This window comes from Tachypleus tridentatus, chromosome 4 (genome assembly GCF_004210375.1).
Source record: "Tachypleus tridentatus isolate NWPU-2018 chromosome 4, ASM421037v1, whole genome shotgun sequence".
Lineage (NCBI taxonomy): Eukaryota > Metazoa > Arthropoda > Merostomata > Xiphosura > Limulidae > Tachypleus > Tachypleus tridentatus.
In genome coordinates, this window is record NC_134828.1 from 68,875,499 (window position 1) to 68,899,512 (window position 24,014).

The 24,014-nt window shown below is 35.1% G+C and overlaps 1 protein-coding gene across 8 annotated transcripts in view; it reads right to left on the reverse strand.

Annotated features, from left to right (window-relative positions):
• The window catches only part of LOC143249375 (SWI/SNF-related matrix-associated actin-dependent regulator of chromatin subfamily A member 2-like), a 93,368-nt gene that overhangs the window by 67,279 nt on the left and 2,075 nt on the right, over nt 1-24,014 (reverse strand). For 7 of the 8 annotated variants that reach the window (XM_076499129.1, XM_076499127.1, XM_076499128.1 and 4 more), the window contains exons 2-8: nt 23,647-23,998; nt 22,595-23,183; nt 20,301-20,627; nt 5,919-6,327; nt 4,593-4,719; nt 4,083-4,256; nt 952-1,125 (exon numbers count right to left, since the gene is read on the reverse strand). In XM_076499129.1, coding sequence (XP_076355244.1) covers nt 952-1,125; nt 4,083-4,256; nt 4,593-4,719; nt 5,919-6,327; nt 20,301-20,627; nt 22,595-23,183; nt 23,647-23,994 — 2,148 coding nt within the window. In that variant the 5' untranslated portion in view covers nt 23,995-23,998. The remainder of the gene's footprint in view (nt 1-951; nt 1,126-4,082; nt 4,257-4,592; nt 4,720-5,918; nt 6,328-20,300; nt 20,628-22,594; nt 23,184-23,646; nt 23,999-24,014) is intronic. The other variant, XM_076499125.1, reaches the window with a different exon arrangement.

Sequence of the window (24,014 nt, forward strand, 5' to 3'; positions counted from 1 at the left end):
TGTTCTGCAAAACCATACATACCTATCAGAAAATAAGATAGATACAAATCTGTCTGTCTAAAGTACAATGTGTCACTTTCCAAAGACCAGGATGAACATTCTTTTATTAAAACTAGTCTCTGTTACATTTTCTTTGTGCAGTATGGATTGTCTTGATACTGTTCTTCCTCAAAAGCTAGATTCATGCAGTGCTCCTGAGACTGTACCTTTAAAACTACTTATGCATCACTTGTTACTCATCTGCTATATTTCACATAGTTTTACTTCACCTTTTCAAAGAATTCATTCATAGATATCTAACACATCTTTCAATGATAATTTTTTCTTTGACACTTTCCTCCTGATGATATCCGTGTGAGTCCTTATATATCTGTACAATGTGTCTCACAGTAACTAATAAATAATCTGGTCTTTTAGGTTTGTTTCTTAAATTCCAACAAGCATCACAAGAAAATCATATGTGGACTCTGTCGAATTGTGAATTCCCTGTGCGTTAACATTTTATTTGGAACATCACATTATATTAATTTACTGGACAATGCTTTTGAAAAAAAAAATCTTTATATATCTTGTATAAAATATTAAAATGTGATGATCATAAGTATTTGTCAGTGATGAATGTTACAGAAATTTAATGTAATATAGTGTGATGAAGTAATATTTTGTATTTAAACATCTTGAATAACACTTAAACATTTGTGACTACCTGAATGCTGTTGTCTTAATATTTTAAATGAATGGAGTCACAGATAAAGTGGGAAAATCAAAGTGCTTCTTTTGATGCTGTTTCCAACATTTTAAACCACAGCAGCACAAGACATAGGATATTCAAATAAATTTGCATGCTACTGCACTTCTTAACACTTTTCATCACCAATACAATTAAATATATATACGGCAAACAAAAATGTTTCCTACAAGTTCATAAATTAAGCACAAACAGTAACTCACCATCAATCGACGCATACGCTCCTTTTCTATCCTTTCTTGTTCTTTTTTTTGTTCTCTTTCTGTATTAGCATGATAAGTGCTAACAGCTTTGTTAACTTTTCCAATTTTATTCAATATATTACGATGATAATCTTTGAAATCTTTTGCATGTTGTAGAACTGCATTAAGGTATTCCTACAAAACAAAAAACAATATTAACATACACAATAAGCATATGTATAATATACACAATGAGTAAAGCCACCACATGTTACTGAGTAATGTTAGAATTGGATGATTTCACAGATTACAATGATTAGTGTCACTTAAACTAAACAATAAATAAAAATTAGGGTTTATAATCATTACTAGTTTATTATTATTAAAGTTATTCAAGTAATCAAAATATTACCATCAAGCTAGCTCACCCTGTCATTGTTATGGCAAATCTACTAATAACATCTGCCATGGCCATTAATTTTTATTTTTACTGCTGACTAGAGGAAAGGCAACTAGCTGAGCATCCACTTTGAATTTTTTTTCTTGTATGTATCATGGTTTTAGAAATATTGTATGACTGATTAATCAATTAACAAGTACCACTAACTGACCACCTCTACCATCATTTCTATACAATTCCAACCCAAACAATTAAAAATAAAAAGAGCAATGCAACTGCTACTTGGTATACACACAAATGTAAAAACCAAGTGGTAGGAGTCTTTAAAAAAAAACAAACACCAGGAAAAGTTAACTAGTTCTAATGTTATTAATTTATTAGGATTAAAAATTGATCTCAAGTCTTGGTTACCATGTTATATTTAAACCTTCCCTGGTGTTTATAACTGCTTTTTTGTATTTTCCCACAGGTCTCCAAGAGGTTCATGCTCAGTTACTCTAGGAAATTTCAAAAATAATAATTTCTTAGAATATCTGAAGCATATATTAAAACATATGCATCAGCAGTGTTGTACTATGTATACAGGATAACTGTTTTATGTGCATCTCCCTGAAAACAGTACACTGCAGACTTTGTGGCATATCTACTATTTTGTCTTTTCAAATCTCTCAAATGCAGATTTCCACATGTGTAGGCCTATATTTAAAAATAACAATTCTTTCTTTCATGTACATTGTAAATAATTTCATTTTACATTTGGCCAATCACTGGGCCACTAGGATGCAATTCTACTACAAACAAAATAAGGCTAAAAAATTTGTTTATCATAATGACAAACCTCCTTTCCATGGCAAGCAACTAAGAAACAAGCAACATTGATCTTGGCCAAATGCTCTTATACTCTTTTGTGTTGCTTATGGCTAATTACCATAAATGTATGCAGTGAAAGATTTACAATCAGGGGCATAGATTTGTTTACACACCCGATGGGAGGGGGATGATTTTTGCAACCACTTATTTGCAAATTGGTAATCTTTGATTACGTGAACTTGAAAGCTGTAAACATGCAATTACAGAGTAATCTTGTTGCTATGATACTTGCATATATACTTAGGCCTACTGACTGTCACTTAAGATTGAAAGCTTAGATGCACGCCTATATTAAAGATGTACATTTCGGCTACTGAAAAAGCCTACATCTAGCCCTAATTATATAATCCAATTGGTAAGAACACGAGAAACACAAGAACAAACACATACTTTGTAGGCCTGTGATGCAATAAAACAATTCAACAGGCCAAACTGTAGGGGGGATGATTGTATGCACCATACCCCCCAACTAAAATGAAAGGGGGATGTATACCCTCCTTCCCCCCCCAGGATCTACGCCCCTGTTTACAATTAAATATTTATTTTAATAGTGATATTTGTTTCAGTTAAATATATATTTTAAAATGCATATAAATTATGATGTAAAATATGCATTGCAAAATTTCCACCTATAGACTAAATTTATCAAAGATACTTGAATGTAAAAATCAACAATGTAATGTGTGTACCTAGTGACTGCCAATATTGTTGTTTCTGTAAAACTTCCAGAATCTCACCTAACACTTATACACCAATATGATATGCAAAAAAGACAGTATATATTGTTGGTTTGCTACATTTGGTATACTAAAAAACCTTGGAAGCTATAACTGTGATTAACATTTATTAATAGGAAACTTCAGGTATTGACCAAGAACATTTATATATTTTGAACATTATAAATCATTTAACTTCAGCTGATTAACATCGGACATTAGTATTTTTATGAAGACATAACTTCAGCAGTGAAGACTCGTGCAATCAGTAAAGAACTACCTAGCTACAAGTTAAAAAATCTGTTTCATTACCTTGCTGTAAATATTACAGTAAATACAAATTTTTTTGGGTTTACCAAAACTGAACTTAAACATTAACTTTTTTTATGCATAAATATTACACAGATCATGTTTCAAACAGTTTCTGGTGGTAAATATATAAAATAACTGAAACAAGTAATAATAAATAGTAAAACAATGGAAAGTTTAAAAAATTCTGGAACATGGAATTTAGCTAATGTAATAATCACATATATTTTACAACAAAAACAATTTAGAGAAATATGATAACCAACTACATAATCTATGCTTAAATATGTGATTTCAGATACTATACCCCCAAGAAAGATGTTACAACTTAATTTTCCAAACAACACAAACAAACTAACAGCCCACAAAATTTTTTTAAATATCTTGTTTCAAAATACTAAGTTATAATATTATGCGTACAATACAACTATAACTTAAACATAAATTATGTTACACTTATCATCAAGTATATGATAATTTGCTGTGACTAAAGCAATAAAAAACAAATTTAATCACAAGTCCTGTATAAATGTCATCATTATGAACCCTTAATTAACAATAACTTTAGGCCAGACATATTCTAATAAGTGATAATATATATATAAACTATATAACAAATGTAAATTCTTGAGAAATTTGAATTGACAGTAAATAACCGCGAATAAAAAAGTTTAAAGTAATGATACTCTTTGGCATATAAATTAGCATTTAAAATATGTTTGTGGTCTTTTACTTCTCTAAAAGCAGCAGTATTTAAATTTTATTGGAATTATACTTTAAATATAAAAGTAAAAAATACTTTCAACTAATTACTTATCTTTATGCCAACAAATTGCTATCATCAGTAACTTCCTCACCTGATGTTTCTGTCTTCTCTTCCGTTCTTGTTCAAGCTTTTGCTGTTTCTCTAATTTTTCTGTGATTCTAGCTTCTCGTAATCCTTGCCGTTTATTTCTTTTGTACAGTTTTGGGTTCAGTGCTGTCTCAAGAGTTGAATCTTTTCGCATACAACTAACAACCTCTGCCCTAAGCTGCAATAAAATGTAAGTTTTTTCTCTTGATTATTTCTTATAAAGTGAAATGAAAATATGATTTATTCTTATAACTTTTTTGTGCCATTTCAATTAGTACTTCATTTATGTTAAATGCATGAAAACAGATCAAATACTGCTGATGCATGTGCATTATATTTCAAAATCTATATAAAATAACATTAACATAAAAGCTAAAAGCTGTAACTATTACTAAAAACCTGAAATTCTCATAAAAAGAATATTTGGTTAACAACCAAATGAGAATGTTAATACAACATGAAAAGCTGTACTTGCCAATATCTTTCAAAAAAGGATATTAATACTAAAGCATACTTGTCTCTGAAAGTTGAGAAGTCTTAAAGCTCTTAGCTCAATAGTAGCTTTTGTACGAAGATCTTCTGGTAAGCTTCCAGGAAGATTAGAAAGTTCTTGAATTCGATGAGCAATCCGAGAGGCAAGTCTTCAAAGAAGCAATTGCAAATTAGTAGTTTATACTTGAAAATTCCTACAAATAGTATTCACCCTAAAAAATACAAGATGGTCAAGCCATTCCTGTTTTTGACCTAATTTGCTTTTATTCCATTGTAAAAACTCTCACCTTGTTCTGTTGTAACAGTAGAGAACAATGGGCTGAATATTGCCTACACACACAATCAAGAAGTTTTAAAATTTTAGTAAGCTTAATACATTATAAAATTTTTAACTAAAATCACTGAATTATGTCTGATTTATATTTGACATATATAAATGCAAATATTGCCATAGTGTACCTTTTATCACTTTTAACACAATATCTTCTTCAATCACAGGAAAAACCTTTTTGGTAAATTTCCAAGAAGATTAGAAAGTTCTTGAACTTAATCTAAAAGACAACTCTTCAGAGAGCTGTCATAAAGTACATTTTGATTGCATACAAAATGACTGTACAAGCCACAAGTGAAACACCTCATAACTTTGAACATGCAAGTAACTGAGGGAATAATATGATTGATAATGACAATCTGAAGAGTAGCAAAGTTCTGGTCATGTAAGCAGAGTTTGAGCTATTTGCTAAAGATATATTTTACTCTGGTCTGAAAACAGATGCAATGAGACAAGCAAAGAACATGAAAGCGCATATAATGAACTCACAGGTTATACAAGATCTCCTATCATTAACTATGGAATTTCTACTTACAAAGTAAGCAGTCATGACTAGGTCAACCTTTGCAAAGGAGGAGGTAGGGTGGACGTTCTAATACTTTATAAATCAAGATTTCAAAATATTGTATTCAAAGAAAAAAATTTCAAAATTTCATTTTACTATATATAATGATGATTTAGCTACATATAGCATTAGAATACAGAAAATAAATGATACAATATAAAATTTCACTACAACAAAATCAAAATAAAATGTGATCCTCAAAGGCACGTTTTAGAGATAATGTAAATTTTTCTTAGCAAGAAAAACCACTTTGCTCTCAATCTGACTATATATTCACAGACAAAGAGTACACAAAAATACTCATTGTAAAACCTGATTTTTTGTGTTCAACAGATTTGTAATGTTTATTAGAATGTTACAAAGTTTCATAGTTATATAGTGGTTAAGTTGTTCAACATGACTATGTTCATAAACATATGATTAGTATAGTTTTTGATTTAAGATAAACTAACCTGTTCTCTCTTTCTTTCAAAATCTCAACTGGATCCAGTCCTTGAGGTTTAGCAACAGGGGTAATTCTATTTTGCTTCTGTTGCTGCATCTGCATCATAGTTGGTACAGGAGGATGTCCTCCAGTAGTCTGCTGGTTGTGTGGTCGATTTGCAGCTGACTGAGGATTAACTGAAGATTGCTGAGGAGCAGGAACATTTTGAACATTTGGTCCTGCTAATGGTGCATTTGGTGGTGGCATATTACTTTGTACTGGTTGGGGAGGTGGATGGGTAAGCATTACAGTTCTTCTTATTGGCATCCCTGTGGGCTGATTTTGAGAAATCTGTTGAACCATCATTGGACCAGGTTGTCCAGGAGTACCAGATGGAGTTGGAGGTCGCATATTTGGCTGTCCTGGTGAGGAAGAACCTATAAAGTAGTTTAAGTGTTACTTTTACAAATGTAAGGACAAACCAGTATCTATTGTGCGTATAATATATAATATAAACGATTTGCTTTGATCCGCTCTGAATTTTGCGCAAAGCTACATAATGGCTCTTTGTACAAGCCATCCCTAACTTAGTAGTATAAGACTAGAGGGAAGGCAACAAGTCATCATCACACCATTGCCAACTATTTAGCAATGGTTTTGCCAATGGAGAGTGGGACTGACTATCACATTATAATGCCCCTCAGCTGAAAGGGCAAGCATGTTTGGTATGATAGGGATTCGAACCTGTGGCCCTCAGATTACGAGTCGAGCTCCTTAACCACCTGGCCATGCCGGGCCAGGTAATACAAATGACACTGCTCTGCCTTGAGAGTGCGGTATAAAGCAATACTTTCCATTCCCAATGAATGAAGAGGCTTTCTCCTTGGTTCAGCACCCAAATGTTTTTAACCTTTTTCAGTCAGGAGAGTTATATCTCTGATATTTATATTCTCATAGTGGAAATACTTAAACTGCATCCAACTCACTCAAAACTATCTCATTTCTGATTCACAAAGTTCATAAACTGATTTAATAATTCTATTATTTGAATTTGTGAAATTTCCAAAACTTTCTTTTGAGACACCATTTTGAAAAAAAAATTTGTCTTAACTTTACATATTTCATGATGTTGATTAGAAAATTCCACTTAAATTACTTTCAACTTTCATTCATAAATTTATTTTACTATTTAAATTTAAGCAGTCAACATCTCATACAAATACCTTATAACTGACAAAAAAAATATATCAGTTAACAAAAGCTTGCTTTCTACATCTGTTTCATATCATCAAAGACAAAAAATATAAAACTTTTCAAGTCAAGCATTTATGGTATGATATTCTATTAACAATATTTTTGGTTCAAATCAATTTTTATGTAAACATTCTAGCTTGATTTTAGTAACTTCTGTGTTGTTAATGCAATAACCTTACTAATGGATTAAATCAAAAATGAGTTGTATCAACTGAACAATTTGTTTAAGAACCAATATATGATGTCTTGTAATAGAAAAAATATTCCTAATGCTTTCAAAGAGACATAACACAATCATTTTCAGGAATGAATATAATATCAAAATAAAGTATACCAAAATTCCCAAATCTGTAGTTTGTTCCCAAATATTGTTTTGTTTTTTCTGAACTTCACACAAAGCCACACGAGGGCTATCTGCACTAGCCATTTCTAATTTAACAATGTAGGACTAGAAGGAAGGCAGCTAATCATCACCACCCACTGCCAACTCTTGGGCTACTATTTTACCAACAAATAGTGGGATTGACTGTAACATTATAATGTTTTTTCTGAACTTTACACAAAGATACACGAGGGCTATCTGCACTAGCCATTTCTAATTTAACATTGTAGGACTAGAAGGAAGGCAGCTAATCACCACCCACTGCCAACTCTTGGACTACTATTTTACCAACAAATAGTGGGATTGACTGTAACATTATAATGCAAAGTAACATACTTAATGAAAATGGCCTACTTCTAAGTAGTAATTTGATAAGAGCTTTATGCTGTACAGAAAAGATCCTCCATGACCTAAGTTAAGCTTTTATCCAGAGCCTTTACACACTATATAGACAGTAACCTAGTGACCATTTAGGTAATTATTGAAATTCACTTTACAGTCTATGATAGTTAATGGTGAACAAAACGATCAATGTACACAAAACAATATTTATGCAGGCAATATACATATTATCCTTGTAAGTGCAACTTAATTCATCTTTATGCTACTTTCAAAGCTAAACTTCATTAATAGTAATTTTCAGGCAACAAGATGAGACATCTTTTAGGCTGTCAACTCAGGGCTTAAGTGACAAAACCAGTGACATTAACAGATAATTTCATAAATAAAACAAGACATGGATCATAACATTTCAGGTGTGGTAATTACTTAGCATGGTTATAATTTTCCTATACTGAAGTTGTACTTCCAACAGGTGCTAATATCCTCTCAAATAATTAGCTGCCCTCTAAAAAATTTACACATACTACGAGTCTTTTGCCTCCCCTCCACTGGAAATAACAACCACATGAGGGTTAGATGAGAATCATACCATCTTCACCCCAAGCTCAAGAGAAGATACTCTGGAACAGTGAACATGTTAAGAATACAGACCCAAAAGTCAGACATCTGAAATAAAAACAATGTCAGACAAAGAGAAAGCAACTCCCTCAAAAATGAAACTGACCTGAACCAACTCAGGTGCAATAATGTCCTCAGAATAACATACATCAAAGGAGTACAAAAGGGAAAGAACCAGAACAATCCCCAGTACCTTCACTATGATCCACAAGAGAGACTGAGTATGATTAACGGAGGAAGACAGATAGCCATAATACGTGTGATACATTGATTTTTTCTATTCTAAATCCAAAACCTGGCCACTGGGAACCAACATCCATGTGAGGGTAGGATGAGTGATAATTATTGAAGGCATGAACTGCAATTTTACATCTCACTCCTCTGATTTACATATGTATTACAGTGGAAGATATTATATCACTTATGCCAATAGAACACCATCACCCAATGTTGCATTGAATGGTATTTCTGTATTGATATTTTATGTCAATAAACCACTCAGAAGGATGCCTTCATGGTCTACTGCCCCAGCAGCTTGGAACTGGCAAGTGGTAAGGATTCTCAAATTCCACTAGAAGAAAGGGGGATGAAATGTAGTGGAGAATCTGGAGGAACATTAACACCAAAGACAGAGAAACATGTGACCATGAAATCCTGTTTTTAAAAGCAGACCATGCAAATGCATGGCAGGAATGGGCAGCTATCCCTTATGGACATATTAGGCACACTGACATGGCTGAACACTGCAGAATTTAATAATTAAAGAGTACCTGGTCAGGCAACACTCACCACAGAACAGTATTCAAACAATAAGAATTATGATGAAAAGGGAAAGAAGGTTCCTGAAAATATAAAAAAAGGGGAACTTAATCAATCTTACAGTTGCACAGAAGTCTGAAGAATGGCCACAAGCAGAAGACAATAATTTGAACAGGAAGAAATGGTGATCTTATTCAAATAATGAGAAATGTATTAGGGGTAGTCCATGTGCCCAACTGAAGAATTTCCTACAGTGGTTTACTAAAATGAAAAGCCAGAGAAAAGATATCTAATTTGATAAGTAGATACCTCATAAAACAGAAGGACAATAAAAAGAGAGGAATAAGCCAATCGAATCAAAAGCTAAACCCAACTGGTTAAGGTGGAATAAAAAATTACCAATAGAGAATGTTTACCAAGGAATAAATAGGTGAGAACAAGCATCACAAATAGAAGCCATTCAGGCAGTATAACAACAAAGAGCATGTACAGAACCCAGAAGTCTATCTAGAACAGGCCAAGAATAAAGGTGGGAAATGGAAGGAAGGGAAATTAGTGAAAAGGAGGAATTAACATCCCTTGCAGCTGACATTTTAGGGAGAAAAGATCAATCCAGAAGATGATGTGTAGAATGATAAAGAATATGTGAAACATTAATGGCAAATATATCAGACTGCTTACATCCATACTAATAGGATAAGGAAATAAGGTTTAAGTGGTTCAAATGCAGGCAAAATGAGACAATGGAAAACCACATTAACATCCTTGTCCAGAATGGCAGACTGCTGCAGAAGACAATGAATCCACAAAGAAAAAAAAGAAAAATTGTTTGCTACTAGAAAAAATGGCAGTTGTGGAATAAAGGTGCTAAATAACTGGAAATCAAGGAGACAAAAGATCTTCAAATAAAATGCCAAGTTAGAATGAATGATATCTCAATAAAGAGGAAAGGTAGGAGGTTCTTATTTTATATTTTAGTTTTTCAATATCAGTAATTTAAGTTGAGTTCCTAATTCATATAAAACTATACTTTGCATAAGCATCTAACTGTAACCAGTGCTGCATTCAATATACCATGTGAAACATAAAAATTGATATTTAGATGTGTTTTTAATATTTACTTTTCATTTGAGAAATTAAATAATGTATAATGTGAAAATCTGAATTATAATCTACAGTTGGATACCATACTTAATAACATAAATTCTTAAAGTAGTAGTTCAATAACATTTTGAATGCCAATCAACAATGGCATGACCTTTGATTCATGACCTGTCTGGAGAGGGTTAACAAGCCTACTCAAGCCACATCCCAGAGCAATATGACATGCAAACTCCTGTTTAGAATGAGCTAACAGTAGCCAATAACCTACATCATAATGAAACACATCCTGAGAGAATAAAGATGAAAAGCAAAATAAAAAAAAAAACATATGGGGCCAAAACAAACCCAAAGGGTAGTGCAACTGATAAATGACTCCACAATGGGCAAACTGAAGATACAGTTTCGACTGTTGAACAACTGGTATATATAAGTAAGCATTTGCAATGTCCATCTTGGTCATACATAAATCTGGAAAGAGCCCACCTACAAGTTAGAAATGAATCCATGATAAAACAGTAAAGATTTAGAAACTGATTGAGGTAGAACAAGTCTGTGACAGACTGTAAGTCTCTGGTTGTCAGAGAGAGAGTAAACAACTTGGAAAAAAAAAAAAAACAGAAGAAAGAAGATTCAAAGGTTAGATGGCATATTGAAATAGAAAGTCTTGAACCACCTCCAACAGATGCTGGCTGGCAATGGGATCCCACAGCGGAGAATAGGAAATGGGTAATAGTGACAAAAAAGAAGACAGGTTGCAGGGCATGTCTTTCTAAAATAACCTGAATAACCTAGTAATCATTTCTTGTTGATCTATACCCTGAAGACGATAATGAGGTATGGAACTCATGGAAGGAAGAATAGTTAAAGGCTGAATAGGACTAGGGTTGGAAATAAGAATAGGTGATGGTGTTGATTCTGACTACAATACAAGCTACTAGAAAAAACAAAAAGTAAAATGTTGATATAGATTCCATATAATTCTAAAGTGTCTAAGATATTGTCAAAATCATACTGCTGATGAAAAGGAGTTTTACTTAATTCCCTAAGATAAGACTGCACCTCAACCCAGTAGATCCTAATAACAGAAAAACCATGTGTGTAAGAAAATAGCTTAGGATCACAAAATAGCCAATGTGAAAGTAATAAGGGGAAAGAAAATGTTTCCCTCAAAAAACCCTCATGATTACAGTGAAGTTCCTAAGAGAGAAGATTTATTTTAATAAGCACTGTAAAAGGGAAGAGTAAGATGAAGGCATGAAAACTGGGCAAGAATTAAAAGCATTGGAAAATAAAGAAGTACCCCCCAAACCAACAAAAATAAACCCCAACAACTGTCAAGTCTAAAAAATGAACAATCTGCTTGATGGTATATTATAGCAAAATGACCTGTAGCCCATGGAAGGGAGGCATGCTGGCACCTTCAACCAAGTGGAAAACAAAATGCTCAGCATGAATCCTAATATCTAGGGAAGACAGGAAAACTAAAAGTACTATGCAACAAAGGAGGGTGAGGATTGTAAGAAATTGAGGTAAGAGATGAAACATTACATACCTAAAACATACCTAAAAAGGAGTAGGTTTGGATAGTTTGTAAAGAAATGGGGCAATATTAAAAGAAAGTGATTGACACATATAATGATCAATCTTTCAGCATATAATCACAGATAAATACATCCACAGATCACCTCCACTTGCAGTTAGTGAAAATGTGTTCCTAATGGGTGCTAGATTTAAACTGGTCACATTAACCTCAGAATGTGGTAAATAATAAATCAAACAAAGTGTTTAATAGATAAAGATAAACGTAAAAAAAAAAAGAGTGGAAAGTAAATGAAAATAAAGACAATATAACAAAAAAAAATAAATTAAGAAACCACTTCTGAAAAATATAACTGTCAAAGTTACAATGAGGAATCACATAAAAGAAAAATTCTAAATTTCTAAATATCAGCACTGCCAAACAAGAAGTGATAATTTAATAGAATTAAATAGAGAGAGTCATGACATGTGAATAACCACTTGACAGCTCAGAATGTCCCCCCCAGTAGTTTTATCAGCCATTTTAATCTGTAAAAAAGCTACCACAATCTTTCAATCTAAGATTTCATGGTGGTAGTTTGCGTCTTTAGTCTGCTCAAAGTTTTATGCATTTTAGACCCAAACAGAGCTTAGCCACTAAGTTTAATAAATTATAATGGAATTCCAAGGTATTAGTATATTTATTTATGTCTCTTTGACTACTGAAGTGTGTGTGTGTGTGTTTACATACATATATAAAACCTAAAAAAAATTGTTTGATATCTTCTATGAGCAAAATTTTAAAAGGCTTAGCAATGTATGTCCAGCACCAACCATGTTTGTTTTACCTCTTTATTGTTTCATATTTAAAAAAACAACAACATTTAATAATCTATATACATATATAATGTACAACAATTTAAATGTTACTGTATAATACAAGGTACTTGTCTACTAAAACACATCAAAGAACATGTCAGTTTTATATCACTGGATATGGTAACATGAGTGCCCATGCACCATATCAATGCAAGTTGTTTAATGCTAGCTAGGCACAACTATGAGGTCAATATAATAAAAAAATAAATATACTGCACATCAAACCTAAGCCACTTGTATTTTCATGTCATATATGTAGTCATTCTAGCACAAAAAAAAACCATAACTTATATTTATTTCCTAATTTTTTTTATGATTTAACAAGGTTGGTAATTTGACAAATCCCACACAGGGTATAAAAAATAACAAAATGGTTGGTTGGTTGGTTGATTTAGTGTTTTCTAGTACAAAGCAGCTAAGCTATCTGTGCCAAATGTCTGGTAAAAATGTAAAAATAAAGTAAATGTAGTAAAATTCATAAAAGGAAATGAAGGTAAAACAAAACAGCATTGAAAAACAGAAAGAGCATAAAACCAATGTTGAAACCTAGTCTACAATGTTAAGAGAGAAAGCAGAGCAATAGAAGTTGTAAAGAACTTTCTGTAACATAATGGTAATGATCATAACCCACCAGAAAGACTAACAGGTAAGTACAAGAACCACCGTCAGTCACCTGAAGTTGGCCTTTCCACTCCTGGTTCCCGGTAATGCGTCATTACAGCCATTATCAAAAGGTAAAGTAATAAAAGTTTTAAAAGACAGGTAGCAAAACTGTAATAATAATTTGTCAACTGTCCGGTTAAAAGTTAAAAGTGAAGTAAATGTAGTAAAATTCATAAAAGGAAATGAAGGTAAAACAAAACAGCATTTAAAAAAATAAATGGCATAAGACCAATGTTGACATCCAGTCTACAATGTTAAGAGAGAAACTTCAGTAATAGAAATTGTAAAGGACTTTCTGTAGCATTATGGTAATGATCATAACCCACCAGGAAGACGAACAGGAAAGTACAAGAACCACCATCAAACACCTGAAGTTGGCCTTTCCAGTCCTGGTTCCGGGTTATGTGTCATTATGGCCAGTATCAAAAAGTAAAGTAATAGAAGTGTTAAAAGACATGCAGCAAATTGCAATAATAACTCGCCAGGACGACTAACGGATAGTTCAAACAGCAGCGTTATTCACCTGAAGTTGGCCTTTCCAGTCCTGGTGTCGAGTTATTTAATGTCATGGCCATTTTCCAATTTCAAATTGAACTAGAGAGATTGAGACTCTTAAAAGGGAACCACAATTAAAAAGGTGTAATGAATAAATATCAAATACTTAAATGACATTAAAGATTAATGGCCATTAAAAAACTAAAAACTTTATCAAGGTGGACAGTGTAACTGTCACCAATAACACTGTCTAATGTTATGGACAAACGATGGGACAGAACATGTTTAAAATAGTGCCGTCGTTGAGAGTTGTAATAATGGCAAGAAATAAAATGTGGCTTATAGTGATCTGAGTGTTACACAAACTACACACTGGTGCATCAGTTCCAGAAAAAAGAAAACAATGAGTTAAAAAACTGTGACCAATGCGTAGTCTAGTTAGAACAACTTCCTCCTTCCGAACTTTACAGAACCTAGACAGCCAAAGTCCAATATTGGGCTTTATTTGGAAAAGCTTGTTGTCGCATTGCTCACTCCATGTTGACTGCCAGCTGGCATGGAGCCGAGCCTTCAATACAGGACCATAGTCCATGTATGGAACAGGCACAGTGGTGATAGTGCCAGAGGAGATAGATTTAGCTGCCGTGTATGCAAGCTCGTTCCCGCAAATACCAACGTGGCCTGGTATCCAGAAAAACTGGATAGAAGTAGATGTTAATGAGAAATGGGTCAGTTGGTTTGAATATCAGGAAGAACAGCGTGTGAGCCAGCATGAAGCGATTCCAGGACCAGTAGAGAACTAAGCAAGTTAGTACAAATAGTGCAGTTGGAGTACTGCTTAGCTTCAATATAATCCAGGACAAAAGAAATGGCATACAGTTCAGCAGTGAACACAGAAGCTGTAGAGGGGATTCTGCGTGCAACCCCCAAACTGCAAAAAACCATGGCAGAGCCCGCAGAGTTACCTGATTTGGAACCATCCGTATAAATTAGAATGGATAGATTGTTCGAAAGATGTTCAGTAAATAAAAGATGGTACTTCCAATTGGGAGTATCTGCCTTTTTCAGATGACTTGAAGAAAGGTCACATGTGGGGACTGTAATAAGCCATGGTGGGATGGGCTGGCCAGTGGATTCTGCAATGTTATCCAATTCATCCAATTGCGATGGGATGAGAAGGCCAAAAGGAGCAATGATAGATCATCTGTTCTGAAAAAGTATGGCCCACCAAGGAAGGAAAACACATCCCCAGGTGGGATGCTTTGGCAAGGAACAAAGTTTCAAAGAATATAGTAAAGGCAGTTGCAAACAGCAAAGGTGCAGAGAAGGTTCATGAGATTCTACGTATAAGCTCTGAACTGGGGAGGTGCAGAAAGCCCCAGTGCAGAGTCAAAGTCCTTGATGATGAATGGGGTCCAGCATCTTTAAGGCGGAGGGTCTGGCAGAGCCACAGACCATTGATCCATAGTTGAGTTTCGATCAAATAAGAACACGATATATCTTTAACATAGAACATCGATCTGCTCCCCAACTGGTGGTAGAGAAGACACGGAGGATGTTCAGTGCTCTTGTGCATTTGACCCATAACTGTTTTAAGTGTGGTATAAAGGTCAGCTTACAATCAAAGATAAGCCCCAAGAACATGATCTCAGGGACCACTGGCAGCAAAACTTCACCGACATGGAGTTCAGGATCAGGTGAATACCCCGTTGGTGGCAAAAGTGCATGCAAATGGTTTCAGAGCGAGAGAAATTGAAGCTGTTTGCCATGGTCCACTTCAGTACACGATTGAAGGCAGCTTGTAGTTGCCACTCGATGTATCTCGTGTTCGACGACTGACACAAGATGTGAAAGTCGTTGACATAGAGCCCATTTGCAACAGTAAGAGGGAGTTGTTCAGTGATGGCATTAATCTTTATACTAAAAAGTGTGACACTCAAAACACAGAACTGAGGGACCCCAAGTTCCTGTACAAAAGAACGAGAAAGTGTCGAACCCACACGAACTTGGAATCTCCTGTCCATTAAAAAAATTTTTAATAAAAATGGACAAATGGCCATGTAACCCATATATATGGAGGTCTTGCAAAATGCCATACCTCCATGTTGTGTCATAAGCCTTCTCAATGTTAAAGAATATTGATACAAGATGTTATCATTTGAGAAAGGCTTCTCTGATTGATGTTTCAAGTCAAATTAGGTGGTTCATGGTGGAGTGCTGTCGTCGGAACCCACACTGGGTGGGCGAGAGAAGATTGTTTGATTCGAGGAACCAAACAAGACGAGCATTAACGATCCTCTCTAAGGTCTTACAGAGACAGCTCGTCAAAGCAATTGGACGGTAGTTTGAAGGAATCTGGGATCTTTCCCAGGCTTAGAGAAAAGTAAAATAATAACCTGGCACCAAGCATTAGGGAAAACATTCTCCTGCCAGATCCAGTTAAAAACAATTAGAAGAATATCAAGAGAAGTAGGAGAGAATGCACAGCATGTCATAGTGTACATCATCAGGTCCAACAGATGTACTGCCAGACCGAAGAAGGGCCATTTTCTGTTCCACCAGTGTAAAGGGACAGTTACAGTCAAAGAGACAGTCAGTTCAAAAGGAAAGAGGTGAACGGTCTGCCAGAGTCTTGATGGCCAAGAAGGTGGAGGAACAAGCAGAAGTGCTAGATACCCGGCAAAAGCTTCACCTAGAATATCGGCAATGCTCCGGACATCAGCGACCTCTTGGCCATCAAGAGAGTAAGATCGAGAGGGGGACAGAATTGTAGTGCCCACTGACCTTTCAAATCCTTTCCCACAGGACCTTGTAACTGGAAGTAGAAGATATGCTAGTTGTAGAAAGAGATGCGGTTTGAAAGTGTGGGATATCTACGGAAAGTATCCCAGGCCCGTTTTTGAGCCTTCCTTGCCATGTGGCAGGCAGGACTCCACCATGGACAAGGATATCGTGGAAAATGTGTTGAGGTTTTAGAAATACACTGAGCAGGCTGCTTGTATAATACAGTCAGTTACTGCTGCCACACAGTCATCTATTGATGGCTGACTGATGATGACAGGATCAAGTTCTGCAAGAGCAGTGAAAGTGGACCAGTCTGCCTGATCCAGCTTCCACCGTGGCACACGGGTAGGGTGGCATCGACCACGGCCAGTCTCTCTCAAAAGTATAGGAAAATGATCACTGCCTAGTGGATTATTGTCAACCCTCCATGAAAAATGGGAGAATAATGAAGGGGAGCAAACTAAGAGATTAATAATGGTAAAGGACTGACTAGGTGCATGAAAATAAGTGGAAGAACCAGTATTGAAAAGAGAAAGGTTGTGATCAGAGAGTATACACTCTACAGAGCAACCCCTCCTATCAATCACAGCACTTCACTTCCCCAGAGAAGATGATGTCCATTAAAGTCCCCCAGGATTAGTAAGGCAGACGGCAACTGTTCAAAGAGAGCATCAAGGACTGACTGATCATATGTCTCTCCAGGTAACAGGTAGAGAGAACAAACAGCGATGGTATGACCCAACAAAACATGGATGGCTACGACCTCCAAGGGTGTGTTGAATGACAAAGACAGGGTAGGCACATGCTGATCAACCAACAGTACCACCCCTCCATGTACTCGTCCATCACACAGCTTGTCATTTCTGTACAATGAAAACTGCCAAAAGGTGACTGTATCGGCAGATTTCAGAAATGTTTCTTGTAAGGAAAGACATACATGATAGTAGGAAGCAATCAGTGTTTTGATGTCATCCAGATTGGAATATAAACCTCAACAGTTCCATTGTATCAAGGTGACCATTTTTAATGACGGGTAGGCAAAGTGGCTGGAGAACCCTTCTGTTTATGACCACATTTTTTTCCTTTCTGTCCCTGTCTTTATTCGAAGGAGGTCTATCAACCTCCATGGATCCTGCCCTGGGTCGATTGGGCAGGTCTTTGTTGTTGGAAGGGGATTCCAGTGACTGAGGATGTGAACAAATGATTGTTTTGCATCTTGGGGTGGGAGAAAAAGATGTATCTGAAGAAATGCCTGTATTTGAAACCAAAGGATGTGGATTGTTGAAATGTATGGGAGGAACAGAGATGGGTATAGAAGTTGATTCATCAACCTTTTTAACCATGGAGGTCAAAAGGCTTTTCATTTGTTTTGAAAATGATTTGTTTGGAGGCACAGAGAGATCTGTCTGCACTCCCACTGTAGTTGTGAAACGAAGTGCAGCAGCATATGTCCGAGATGAAGTGGCAAAGAGCAATTTCTGAGTCTCAGGATAACTAATGTTATGAGTCATTTTCAAATGCTGCACCTCTTATTCCTCCAACCATTTAGGACAAGAACAAAAGTAGGAAGTGCGAGAACCATTGCAGTTCACACAATGTGGGTCCTTGTCACATCCATAGGCATCGTGGTCCTTGCCACCACAATGAGCACATGTCAGAGAACCATGACATGATGTCTTTGAGTGGCCGAACCTCTGACATTGGAAACAGAGAGGGTTTGGAATGTATGGCCATACCCTGCAAATTAGATAACCTGCCTTGATGGTGGCAGGTGCACGTGGTGATGTAAATGTCAAAACGAGGATATTTGTCGGCAGTGTAACTCCTTGAATGGAGAGACCAGCGAGAATCTCTGACTCGGGGACATCGTTCTTCAAATCCCTCTCAACAATAACTCCTAGTGATGAATTCAAGGTAGCATGACGGGTAACCTCAATAGGTACATCCCCAATTGTCTTTGAATTCAAGGAGTTCACTATGTTGGGATGGGGATGTTTCAACCAATATGTCTCCAGATCAAAGCTTCTTTACTGACTTCAGATATCCAGCAAGTCCCTCTTGTCTCTTCTGAATAAAAAAGGGGACATTTGCCCTAAAGATTTTTCTGAAAGAGAATGTAATATAAGAAAATGAGGTACGTGTGTTACAGATGTTGAAGATTGCTGATCAGAGTCTTCAAGACGTGGTTGTTTACCTATTGACTGTTTTTTCACTACTTTATTGAAATTTTTCGTAGGAGGATCCATAGGGAAAAAAAAGAAAATTTTGGTACCCACTGACCCCACCCACCATGGAGTCCTACAAGGGGACACACAACAATGTCATGCAAGGACACTGCAGCAATGCCAGGGTTTCATGAGCACTATACCCAAATACTAGCATCAGATACAATGTACACAACACCCATTGAGAACTTCCAACACTGGTACTTGGTTGACTCCAGCCCAAGTGGACCAGCCGACTGACCCAAGGTGGACCACCCAAAGGCCACCCGTCTACAGGAATTCAAGGCCAAAGTTGTGTGTTAGAGTTGGACCCCTCAACCACCAGGATCCTCTCCTTCTCTTCATGGGTCACCACGCACGACAAACACGTGGGTGGATGTTTAGATCCCAGAAGTAACCAGAAAGAACAAAACCTTCCCTGGGAGATCCCCTCACCACATACAGGAAAATAACAAAAACAAAATACAGTCTTACTGAAAATAAACATTTGAAATGTATATAGAAAGTTTTAGAGAACTAATTTTTGGAACAAAGAATAAATTTTTAATCATAACAAGAAATCACTTTGCATTCAGACCAGTAACTGAACAGACTCAATATATTCACAAACAAATTTTTAGTAAAAATATTTCATTTAAAAGTCTGACTTTTTATGTAAAAACTAGGAAACTTCACTAAAAGTCTACCAAATTTTGTGAAGGTATATACATTGTATCAAAAGTTATTGGGAAAATAATTAACATGTGCAAATGTGTTTAAAAACCAAATTTTGTGAAGGTATATACATTGTATCAAAAGTTATTGGGAAAATAATTATCATGTGCAAATGTGTTTAAAAACCTGTGTATATTACACAGAGCCCATTCCAAAAGGATTAACAAAAATGTTAAGAAAATACACATCAATCATAAATTTATCCAAGCCTTATAATTTATTCTTATTCTTATTTTGAAGAATCAAGATAAACTGATAAAATATGTTCTTAATATAGGATGTACAGTAACACATATACCTTAAAATAATATTTGGTTACAGAAATATTTTAATATGTAAGCAGCAACCATGATACAATAATAGGAAATTAAACTTCATAAACAAAACTTTAAAAACCTATGCATAAACATGAGGTTTTTACATTAATGACAGCCTTCTTATAAACAATACAAAAAAACAAAAAAACTAAGTTTCATTAATAGTGCTATAGCTGTGGCATCTCTCAGGCAGTTACAAATTCTTTACTGTTTGTTAGCAGATTTTGATTAAAACACTGGAGTTTGTAATATGCAAAACAAAATACACATGCACATTTTCTAATGTAACTATGCTTCACATATCTTTTTCTTATCAAATCAAATGAATCTACTAAATGCATAACAGAATCCCTGACCTGAAGATTGATGGTATGGTGGTTGTGGTGGTACATGTCTCTTTCCTTGGACAGCCATTCCAATGTAGTCTGGGATCTGTTGGTTTCTTGCAAGAAACTTATAAGCCATGATTTGTGCTCGAAGTTGTTGCATTTGACTTGGTGTGAGAGCTGATGGTTTTTGACCAGGTATTCCCATGGATCCTTGTGGTTGAGGTGCATTAGCAGTTATAGGACTAGGTCCAGTGTCAGAAGCTTGCCCTTGTGGTGGTCCTTGAGCATTTTCTTCCATGTGAGGTACTGAAGGCCCATTCATCTGCCCAGCAAGCCCATAGCCTACTATAAAAACTACTTTTCTTAAAACAAAAGTTTTCACATAAACATACACATACATGCAAAAAAAAAAAAAAAAGATTATTTATTTTAAATACTGCATACACATTGAAACGTTAGGTCAATTCTACCAGACCTTAGGATAAAGGATGAATAAGGGCAAGCTGACTCTCTCCATGCACTTTACTGACAAGATGATAGCATTATTAAAAGTAACTCACTTGTCGAGCAACTATGGCATTACAAATAAATCAGCAGAATTTAATAAATTCCTCTGTCTCCTTATATTTTTCTAAAACTGGCAATGTTTGCACTATTCATTCATTTACTCAGCAATTCTATGGACTCCTTCAGAAAGTAATTCTTATTCAAAATGTGTTAACAATGTTAAGAAACTCCTGCTGAGTGTAAGATCAGAATCTGAAGTTTTAGCACATTTATCATGATCTTAGAAAGTTCAGACATTCAAAAGTTTTTCAGTTGTGAACAAGGGTTGGGATTAAAGAAAAGATAAGGAAGAATGACAAATTGGAAATGTAAGTAAAAAAAGAATAGTGATATAGAATGAATGTGATTTATTCAAAAAAGAAAAGAACTGTTCAGAATTTGAATGGGCTAAGTTAAGCAAGTCCAACAGATTCCAAACTACTTTTGTTGCAAATACATTTCAATATCAGAGAAAGAATCTATGTTGCTAGAGGATATTATGAAAACATTAACAAATAATCATCAAAGTTTCATTATAAAAGGAATAAATGTTTTCACTGAACAGAACATAAGAGCTGTAGCTGGCCCAAAGAGTATAATTCATTTAAGTCAAAAAATAGATGAGAATAAAAATAGAGTTTTGTATGAAGATTCTTGACATGGGTTATTTGGTAACATTGAAGTTCAATACTGTTTGAAACACCTTTTACAGATGTAAAGTTTAAGCAGGAAGAATAAAACTTTTATGTCATTTATCCTGCAAGACAAGCATGCATTCTAGAGGTTACTAAGAAGTCAAAAAGAAAAGTTCTATGTTTAAATACAAATATCAAAGCAATAATGATATCTTATAGAAGTACAAAAAGTACACATTTTTATGAGGCTTATGAAAACTCAAGAACAAATTAAAAATTTCAAAATAATGCAAATTAAAATAAGTTGCATGTGTTTGAAACTTCAAAAATACATTACTAGAACATGCCTGAACTGTGTCATGAATTCTTTCTTAATGATTTCCAGATTGTTTACAAAACTTAACTCTATATCCAAGGGTAGGAGTTAAAATGCTCATTTTATAGTTGCATTCAAAATGTTGATACTTGAGCACAGTTAATGCATCAAATTGATATATATCTTAATTTCTTAATTTCAAAGGGAAATATTTAAATATTTCTCAATCTTCAATTGATCAAAAATGTTCACTTTATATCACCAATTTGGTTTAGCTTGTTATTGTAATAAGTTCTTTAAATTTCTAATTTATCTTTATATACTAAAGCACTTAAGTAGCTGAAAAAAAAAAACTCATAAAACTGATGACTGGTAAAAACACATCTTCCACTCTTATACAAAGCTTACACTGATAGAGACAATATTTTCCGAATTATGGTAGTCACATTTATAAGCTATTCTTGTTTTAAGTCACTTGATTACATTAGATCAAATATTAAAGAAACATGCAGGATTTAAGGTATATAAAGATACAAGGAAATAATCTGCTTGAAGTATCAACAAAGATAAAATATCCAAATCTACCTTTTTTTGAAAACTGAACCACAACAAAAAGTTAAAACAAACTGTACTAACCTACCTTAATCTGAATTTAATGTACTGGTAAACATGGATATGTTTTCTTTTACTTTAGAACAACATCTTTATTATAAAAGTTTATATTCCCATTCATTCTAGTTATCTGTTATTCGTTATTACAACTTTAAACTATATAAAAAACAGACAAAACATTTTAAGCTACAAAATGATTTTTTTTGTAATACCTGGATGACCTTGCTGACTTTGATCATTCATTCCTTGAACAGTTCCTGGGCCAACTGGCTGACCTGAGGGTAAATGTGGACCTTGCTGTTGGTATGGTGAAGGACCTCCATAGGACTGAGGATAGACATGACCTGTTTGATGGGTTTGAGGCTGTGGTGAAACTGCTTGCTGTTGCATCAATGGTGCAGCTATGGGAGAGGGTTGAGAAGAAGGAGACATGTGGCCCATAACTGATGTACTTGGTGGAGCTGGAGGCCCCATGCTATGAGGAGATGGGGTAATTTGATTGGGTTGCATTGGACTGAGAACCTGTGGTGATGGTCCTCCTGCCATTGTGTGAGGAGATGCTGCTTGCTGAGGCTGAGGATTCATTCCTGGGCCTTGAACTTGAGGAGGATGTGGAGGTCCCATAATTGGACTTGGAGTACCTGATCCATGAGAGGAGGGGCCCATTGATGGACTAGGTCCTCGGCCAGGGGAAGAAGGAATACCTGGACTAGGAACTGCCTTTGCCCTGTTAGCCATTGCCATTAATTGAGCATAGCGAGGTCGATCTTGTAATCCTTTTTCTTCCATGCCATTAATAGTCTAGAAAATAAGAAGAAACATTACTATTTTAATAGTCATTCCACTTATATAATGTGAATGATAAAACATAGTCATATTTTACAAGATCTATTAAAAGTACTATATTGTCACCAAGCTAAGAGATTTAGTCTTATCAAATTGATAATCCATTTTATATTCTAAATTAAACAGAAGGCCTATGTCACACTAGCTAACACCACATAAAGCAAAAAGCATTCTTTAACACTCGTAATTTGAATAATACATAATGCCATACTTTTATTTAAATAAAAATCATATGAAAGTCAAACTAGCAAATAGGTATAACATACTTATTCCATGAGAAACAATGCACTGGTAATTGATACTTAAAATACAAAAGTCAATAAAACTTATCTTTTAAGCAAAATAAAAGTCTTTTATTATATAAAATCCCTGATTTAAGTGCAAGTTAATAATAACAAGTAATTCAAAATTTCCTTACTCTCTGAAGCATATGTAGACTATCTGGGGGATAGCCTTGCTGTTGTTGTGGTGATGCCTGTGGCTGTAGCATCTGTTGGGGAGATGGTTGAGGTTGATGCATCTGTTGTGGTGATGGCTGAGGATGATGCATCTGTTGTGGAGATGGTTGAGGTTGGTGCATCTGTTGTGGAGATGGTTGAGGATGATGCATCTGTTGAGGAGATGGTTGAGGATGATGCATCTGTTGAGGAGATGGTTGAGGATGATGCATCTGTTGAGGAGATGGTTGAGGTTGATGCATTTGCTGTGGTGAAGGCTGCATTTGTCCACCTGGAGGTGGCTGCATCATTCCTTCATCTGAGGACATGGTCCTGAAAGCAAAAATAT